This window comes from Clavelina lepadiformis, chromosome 2 (genome assembly GCF_947623445.1).
Source record: "Clavelina lepadiformis chromosome 2, kaClaLepa1.1, whole genome shotgun sequence".
Lineage (NCBI taxonomy): Eukaryota > Metazoa > Chordata > Ascidiacea > Aplousobranchia > Clavelinidae > Clavelina > Clavelina lepadiformis.
Genome location: NC_135241.1, coordinates 19,885,258 through 19,893,502, shown reverse-complemented (window position 1 = coordinate 19,893,502; position 8,245 = coordinate 19,885,258). Strand labels below are relative to the sequence as shown.

Genomic DNA, 8,245 nt, shown 5'->3' with positions numbered 1-8,245 from the left:
TTCAAAAATCACCAACAAGTGGAATAGAATTTAGGTTTAACAGTTTCTGTGTAGACGAATTCTTAATTATAATCTACAGTCCGACAATTTTAAGCATAAATTTAATTTAATTGCAGCTCATGGATTAAGGTAAATGACAGAGTACTGCAAAAGAATAGACGTAACTTATAACTGCACTCCAAGTCATGTTGCTAACATTTTATTAAAGTTGGAACCAAATATGTAAATCAGTTGCGATCAATGACGTCATCGGTATTCTGAAAAGCAAAAAGATCAGATTTGTATTCTGCTAGTGAATACACTCATTTTTTTGATATGAAAGTAACTCTTTTATGCAGAATTTTAAACCCTGCTTTCGGAAAGGTAAGCAACTTTCTTATATTGAACCAACTCAAAGCTAACATATTTTTCTCTTTTGTTAGGTGTTTGTTGTATCCGTTTTAAATGCACCATATAAGTACATAATTGTATGACTACATAGACTGAGTATTCACAACTTAGCAGAAAACTCTAATTCCCTTGTTTTCTTAAACAAATAATTCTGCCATTGCTCAGTAATTTCGTGTTTAAAACAACTTTACGTCTTGATAAATTAAAAAAATACAACATTAAAGAAATATATGTTATTGTAGATAAAATCTGTTTCCGAACTTAAGAAACTAAAGACAAGGTACTAGAAGCTCCAACCGAAAGTTTCTTATAAACGATGAATATAATAACTAGGGCAATTATTTTTTGACTGATCAAAAAAAGTCAAAAATTGTCAAAATTGTTTACAAACTGCATTGTCGTGGTGTCATAGAGGTTGCACTGTATGTGAACTTGTCATTTCACATTGTACACCTTGTAGCCTGCTTTATACTGTTGTAAATGGCCCATTGTCTACTTATTGTGAATCAGCTCTTGCTTCGGTTTTCCTTTAGATAGTTCAATAACTTCATGTATCCTTAGTTTAGACAAATGTATTGAACAGTTTTTGTTGTGTCTTAGTTGCAGTTTTTTTGGCAGTGATTTGTAATTAGCTCATTTCCTTTTTTAGAATAGGCTAGGTCTGTGTTCATATTTTTGCCCTTCTTTACTACAATAAATTTTAACTTTTTGAGTCAATAATGCGTAATTTAACTACTTGAGTTCTTCATATGTCAAAATTTGTCAAGAAAAAGTTTTTTAATGTCAAAATTTTCAATTTTTAGGTCAAAAACTTTCGTTTTTTAGGTCAAAAAATAATCGCCTTAATAATAACTAATAATTTTATAACAAGTGCGTTAACGAATGCAATAAGCCACATACGTCAACAATGTGGTCTATAATTCGGTTGTGGCATGCCATGTAGTCGCTGTGTTGATGGTAGTTTTTTTCCAGAAATGGCAGTACGCGGTAGTAACATTCGATAAGTAAATTCTCTCTGTTAGAAGAAAAGCGCAGGGCTTTAGCTGCACAATACACCGACTAACACACACGCCCTATCAACTTACTCGTCCGCAGCGTCGTCCATAAACGTAATTAGCTCTTTCTCTACGTCCACATATTCTTCGTCACTGGAGGTGTTATCTACAAAAGACACGGGGCCATGATTTTAAGGTTACGACTTAATTTTTTCACAGAATGCTAAAACATTTTACAGACTAGACTAGAGTATTGTAGTTTTGTTTTATATCGTCCGCACTGTATTGTTCACAGCACGTAAATGACTTGTAAAGTAAGACTAACCGTTAAAAAGCAACTCTTTCCTGATGGTTTCAAAGTTGTCATCCGAGTCGCTGTTCTCAGCATCTTCCTCTTTCCTTCTCAACTCGATCTTCAATTTCAAAGAAATTTTCCAGCAAAGACATTATAACAATTTTAGGATTTGCAAAACATTTTCACTTGCGGGTGGGGTTTTCTAATTTTGCAAGTTGATTTTATAAAGCCTAGTTTTGTTCTTAGTCAAAGATCTGTGCATGTAGCTTGGTGTTACCTGTTTTTTGGCATTTTCCAAATGTTCTTTTTCTTCTGCTTTCTTAACCAACTTGTCCTGATTTGGGTTAAGTGAATTACAAACTTGTTGAAAGAGTAAACATTTAACGTTTTCAATCAAACCGCATAATGCAAGAAAGTGTAATACCCAATGTGCAAATGCTCATGGGCCGTTTTCCACAGAAATATTTTGTTGAGAAGATTTAAAAAATTATTACAAATTACCTTACCCTGAGCGTAAGCTGAAAATTGTCGACTAACACAGCGATGAAAAGGCTAAAAAAAGAACACAAATGTTAAAAAAGCATTTTTCAGCAAAACCGCAATCAATCTCAGCTTAAGTTTTGTAAACAATTTATAGTCTAACTTTAATACCATTAAAACGACTAATTCCTTGCACTAACTTTAGAAAAACGAAGTATTCAATGATGATATAGAAGAGTAGATAAAAGAACATTCTGATGTCAAAATAACCTGCAAAAAAGTCAAAAGTGTCTTGATGTGTTCCGTATATTTTTCTTGCATGACACACTGAAACACCTTAATCTAAACAAACTTAATCACTGTTTTCTGGACCTTTGAAACACATTATTTTAAAGCTCACCTAACACATCCGTAATTCCGGTAAAAATTTCGAACCAGTCATCGAGCGTGAGCAATTGAATCAGGGTGAAACATGTTTTGCCAAAACCGCCGAAATGTTTCGGATCGTGTTTGACAAAAAGTCCGCGACCGATTACAGCAAATATTACTTCAATAAGATATTTTGACGTTAAACAAAAGTATATGTTATCAGTTAAGGCAAGTTATAGGCGTATGAAGTGAGTATAAGCTCAAAAATACCCAAAAACGTTCCCATCAGCATGAGAATGGCGCCGAGCGATTGGAAAGAGTGCAGGCAAGTTATTAGAATGACTTGAATGTTTTCGAGAAAGCGGATAGTTCGGAGTACTCGGAGGGAACGGAGCGCGCGGAGAACCCGAAGAATGCGGAAAATGTTAGTGCTGCCTCCGCTAAATGTGCTTGCCCCCACTGTGAGCGGAGCGATCATTTCACTCAAACTGGTGCAAACGATTACGAGATCTAGATGTAATTTAAGCAAATACAAGAATGAAAATCAGTTAGACCCATTTATTTTTATTAGAAAAAGCCGTTATGAGCACAAGACTTATGTCTTGTGAAAAAATGATGAAAGGTGAGAAGGATACTGAATACAATGAGTCGCATAATATTACAATTCAGCGCGATTTCTTCTCCCAAATGTATTTTAAATTGTTTTCGGTTTGCGGGGGGTTTCAGGTGTACAACTTTACTTGCCTAGTATATCCCAGCCCTGTTGAAAATACTGAGCTCTCCAAACGTAAATCTTCAAACCACATTCGACCACATACACGGCCATGAAAATCCCATCGATGACAGCGAAGTAGTAATCGAAGCGTATCGCAACTGACCGCCAGGTGGATAGGACCAGCATGAGCGTATTGATGAGAATAGCAGCCATTATGACGGACGAGAAGAAGCGGGACTCTGACAGCTTGTACATCGCTGCAATAAAAATGATACGGTTAGAACTGTATTTCGGTTTCGTCATGTATGTTTTTCTTCTTATATATAAGGTTGCTTCTAGAATGTGTTTATTTTTCTACAAAATTGAGGTAACTCCCAATAAATCGTCAGGTTTACAGGTTGCGGACAGGAGGTTGTTCAAAAAATTTCGCAATCAAAACCCAGTGAAGCCACGTCACCCTCAGCAGTTATGAAATTTCTTATACCGGTACCGCAGAATGTAAATCCCTATTTTACTCTAGTCACCACGTGCGTTTGCAATGATCAAATTATTATCAGATATACTCGTATAAGGCCTAACTTACACGTTGCTGGTTATCGAAAAAAGAGGTTATAATCAGAGAAATATATACTTATAGTATAGGCCTATATAGGCTACTTAGACACTAAATAATGTCACAGTAAAGTGTGGCCAAAGCTTTTGGATTCTTACACGTTTTTTGTGAAGACATCGCAGAATAGAACAGCTTTGAACCCACTTACCTTTCCTAAACCTGCTGGCATGTTGGAAGAAGATGAAATGTTTTTCGACTTCATTTTGAATCTTCTTAATCTCTCCCAAATGGATATCAACCGTACGCACATCCACCAGACTGAGAGCCGATGTTTTAATTGAGCCAAGTCTATGGCCATCAATGCTACGCTTTTGAAAATAAATAATTAATGTCAAGAGTATGCCTAATGAAAGTATAAGTTAAAGTTATAATGAGCCGGTTGTTTGTGTTATTATAAGGCTGAGAATTAGCCAACCTTTGTTAGCTATTATAGCTAGATATCATGTAACTGCGTGTTTAGCTGCAATAATCGGTAATTGCTGTCAAGTCACTTTGAAAATTGCAGACAAAAACAAAGTTACCATATATTTTTAGGAATCGGTATGAAAATTATTGTACTCTATTCGCAAAGCATGTTAAGTTAGTCGCCAAATCATATCGAGGAAATAAAATGTACAGTATAAAGGTCTAAGGATTGAAGTGTACGGTACACGGGTACAGCAATACGAGCAGCGCATTTCCGTGGGTCAATGGCTGTCAAAACCTTTATCTCAAGTTTTTTTCCACATGTACGTTTTCGGCTAATGGCTAACAAGTTTCTTAATAGCTTAGAACAGCTACAGCAGCTAATTGGCCGTAGAAAATTTCCCAGCATGTGTTTAAGCCTACATCAGTAAAGTGAAAACAACGTTCAAACAATTTTTGTCAGTATAGGAATGCATCCACGCTTGTTTTGCCCTGACAATCAGAATTGAAGATGCATAACTGTAAGCTACTAAATTAATAATGTTTTACCGATATTGGTCTTATTTTTTCGACTATTAAGTTAGTTTTCATTTAATTATATTGACTTTCGAGTGTGGATAAACACCAGTGCTATAAAGCAGGGTATGCCATAAAATGTTCAAAGTACGGAAAGTTTTAGATATCATTCATATCGGGATAACGACAGAAAGTGCTGAGGAAATGTGCCGCACCATAGCATTGACTAATATTTCCATTATAAGGCGTTTATAATGGTTTTCACTTGATCAGTCAATGTCATCCTGACAACTTAATTTCTGTCATTAAAAACAGGCACCACTGGTGAAATACAGAAATCTGTCAGCTAAGCATTTGCCTAACTCACACCAAATCTGGCAGGATTTAGAGCAAGGTGTGGTTGGTTAACCAGGATTAAATTGACATAAGAATCGATTTTAAACTCATTACTCTTGTACCTATCGTTTACAATACCTGTAGGTTTTCGAAGTTGTGTGGATAGCCTTGCTTACCAAAGACATTTATAACAGCTTTCAACAGAAATATTTTTGTCGCCTAACTATCTTCTTCTAATTACCCAAAAGGAATTGCAAAATCTTTGCAAATGCAAACAATAACTTATATTGTTTGTTTAAAAAGGAGGTCTATTGCGTAACACTTTTCGGCATGCGCATATACCTACGACTCCTCTAACGCTTTAAACAGTAAACACGTAGTGTTAGGGTATTTACGGTTTTTACATTGTTGCCCAGTGTTAACCATGGAAATCAACCTTCACTTTAAAACTACATATGGATTACTCTGCAAACAGTGAGCACTAGGTGTTTAGAAACGAATTCCACCACTAGCGGGTGGCGCATTTTTGTGATTTTCATTACAAATTTATCCGTTCCTGTAAAAAATGCATATAACATTTTTTGATAGTAAATTCTGCTGTAATCTGTTACAGATAAAAGCAGACGGTGTTACGGTTTTTGGGGTCGGCGTAGGTAGTGGTTACGTGAAAAATGAAATTCGTGAAATTGCCAGTGATCCAGACCCCGACTATGCATTTGGTCTCAGCCAGTTTGATCAACTGATGACAATTCTCAAAGAAAGAGTTTCCGTTCAAGCTTACAAGATACCAGCTGTAGTTCCGGTGAGTCGTAGGCTATATGTAAAGCCACTAATATACCATAGAAACAAAAAATAATACCAGCTCAATATTGCTTTTCCGTTAATCTTATTTATGTACTGCATTTAATTTTACGACTACTGCAATTAACATTACACCATCTACAACTTCATGGCGACTTATCAGAAAATGTTGGGCATAGGACGACATCGAAGTTCCTATTTCAATTCAATCAGGCGACACTCACTACTTCGAAGTCCAGATGCCAACCAACGGTTCCATTGAACTGAACTACACGGTCACTACCTTTGGTGCATCTGCCATAGTGTATGTGTCATCATCTACAACTAATCCAAATCTCAGTCTTCCACGATTTTGACTTCGAACTTCAGTCTGTGAGTTAAATATTATATTGCTTATGCGAGGTGCTGCAGTGGAATTGTTTTCAAGTGCTTCTGACTGCCAAATTGGAGTTTAATGTGCGCAAGTTAATTTTTTTTATCCCAATAATTTTAGGGTGTGACAGTGGTAACAATAAACTCTGGTAGGACCACTTCCGCTGCACTGAAGTTAGCCAAAAATACATTCTCCGAGTCCTTATCTTCCATTGACAGAAAGAAACGTGCCGTTGGCGGCAGCATGCACCGAGACCTACTCAGTTTATGTAGCCGTGGTAGTAACAAGGGATGAACCAGTTGATGCCACCGTGAAAGCCACTGGCAGCAATACAAGAGCCGTAAGTTTGCGTTGATGAGTTTTGTTAATGAATATTAGCAACATAAAAGTGCTTATACTGCAACTACTACTTTCACTTTGGACGGTAAAGTAACGCTGGCGTGTAAAACAAATAAACATCAATAAATTACAAATGCACAAATTATAAGCAACCAAAAACGTTTTTCCTGTTTACTTAGTAATATAGTCTCAAGCGTCACGAGAAAACCATTGTTTTGCACAGGGTGAAAGAGGAGTGGGGTCAGGAATATACAAAGTCTCCTGGATGACATCTATTATATCTTTGCCTTTCTTGCTCACACGTTGTCATTATATAACTGGTAATAAGTAAGTCTAATAAGTAGCTATGTAGCAAGTGAGCTCTGAAGAAAGCGGTAATTCATTTGTAATTATTGTTTTTGATTATTATGCCTTGACTATGGTTAGATTTGTATATGCGTTTTGCATATTCCCACTCCTAATAGAAGCCTTCACTGCATTTGTAATTGTTCATAGTGAAAACTTTTCATTCGTCTATATAATACAAGCAGTAAAATGTATGGAATTTCAATGTTTTTTTGCTATGATTTTAAATGTATATGCTTGAAGTATTTCAACTCTTTGAAATATATTATTTAATTAATTAAATATATATCTCTGTATCTGACTCTCTCTTTCCCGCTGTTTATCTTTCTGTATTCGCCCTCATGTTCAAATCCAAACTTGTTGAAAGCAAAACCTAACTGAAGTTTAGACGAATTGAAACAGCAGGAATCGAGTATTTCGGAAGGGATTAATATTGTAACCAGGAAGCGTAAAAGTGCTGATGAGCTAAAGGTGATCCTCCCTACCAACAGATTAGAACCACAATAACACTTAAAAAGTTGACTAATTATTATATGATAATTTCAAAATACATCTCGGGGTACACACGATGTTGTTGTGTTTTCGAGTATTGTCATTGAGACCCCTGCTCTGTACTTCTATAAGCGATGTGAAGTGGAAAGGCAATCTTCGTTTCACGCAGCACACAGGCGCCAGCATTAAATACGCCACCACGTATGTATAGTTAAAACACTTTTCCTTGGAATGCATGATAAAGGTCAGATTGAACCAAATTAACCTAAAAAACACCCTAATATGCGTGATGACATTTCTCTCACTTGGACACTCAAAAGTACTTCATCACATTTATACAATGGTCAAGCAAAAGAACGTCTGAAGTTTAAGTTGGAGATGAGTTCAGGTTAAGTGCGATGAAAAAACACTGACAATAATGGCGAGTCATACAAACGAAGTTTTCAGCGCCTTACGCAATATTGTCACCATTCGTCGAACAACTACATACGGCTTCATATCATCCATTGAAAAGAGGTTGTTGATAGACGTTGTACCTTCTTAAGCTGGCAAAATTAGAAAAGTTCCGTAAAAGCCTTTATTGTGAGTTTTTAAATAAATATTATTTCTCTTTATTAATATCGTGCCCTATCCGTGCTTAAAGGTGACATAAAGACTTCTCGATTTTGGCATTTGTCGATTAATTTACGTGTGTTGACCTTGATTTGAAAAGAACGGAAAGTTTCTGTCTGCCTCGTGCTCGTCTTTCAGGAACTTTTCCAGTAGGCATAAGATAACACTT

General features: G+C 36.2%; 1 protein-coding gene across 2 annotated transcripts; it reads right to left on the bottom strand.

Annotated features, from left to right (window-relative positions):
* On the bottom strand, positions 1–5,353 carry LOC143446308 (cation channel sperm-associated protein 1-like). 2 transcript variants are annotated; one of them, XM_076945897.1, is made up of 12 exons: positions 5,253–5,348; positions 4,006–4,165; positions 3,274–3,501; positions 2,800–3,039; positions 2,561–2,707; positions 2,361–2,430; positions 2,187–2,232; positions 1,958–2,014; positions 1,711–1,798; positions 1,476–1,551; positions 1,291–1,405; positions 1–257 (listed from the first exon to the last, which is right to left on the bottom strand). In XM_076945897.1, exons 3-12 carry the CDS (start codon positions 3,497–3,499, stop codon positions 228–230), a joined length of 1,095 nt encoding a protein of 364 aa, XP_076802012.1. In that variant the 5' UTR covers positions 3,500–3,501; positions 4,006–4,165; positions 5,253–5,348; the 3' UTR covers positions 1–227. The 2 variants fall into 2 exon arrangements, with proteins under 2 accessions (XP_076802012.1, XP_076802011.1); XM_076945896.1 differs by having other exon boundaries at positions 64–257; positions 4,006–4,160; positions 5,253–5,353.
* Between the last annotated feature and the right edge of the window lie 2,892 nt (positions 5,354–8,245).

Excerpts from the sequence above, each read along its gene's own strand:
- LOC143446308 (XM_076945896.1), bottom strand. The coding sequence starts at position 5,299 with ATGTCTTTGGTAAGCAAGGCTATCCACACAACTTCGAAAACCTACAG. Across the intron at positions 2,233-2,360 it reads GAATACTTCGTTTTTCTAAA|CCTTTTCATCGCTGTGTTAG; the intron begins GTTAGTGCAAGG and ends TTCTTTTTTTAG. Across the intron at positions 1,799-1,957 it reads TGGAAAATGCCAAAAAACAG|ATCGAGTTGAGAAGGAAAGA; the intron begins GTAACACCAAGC and ends TTGAAATTGAAG.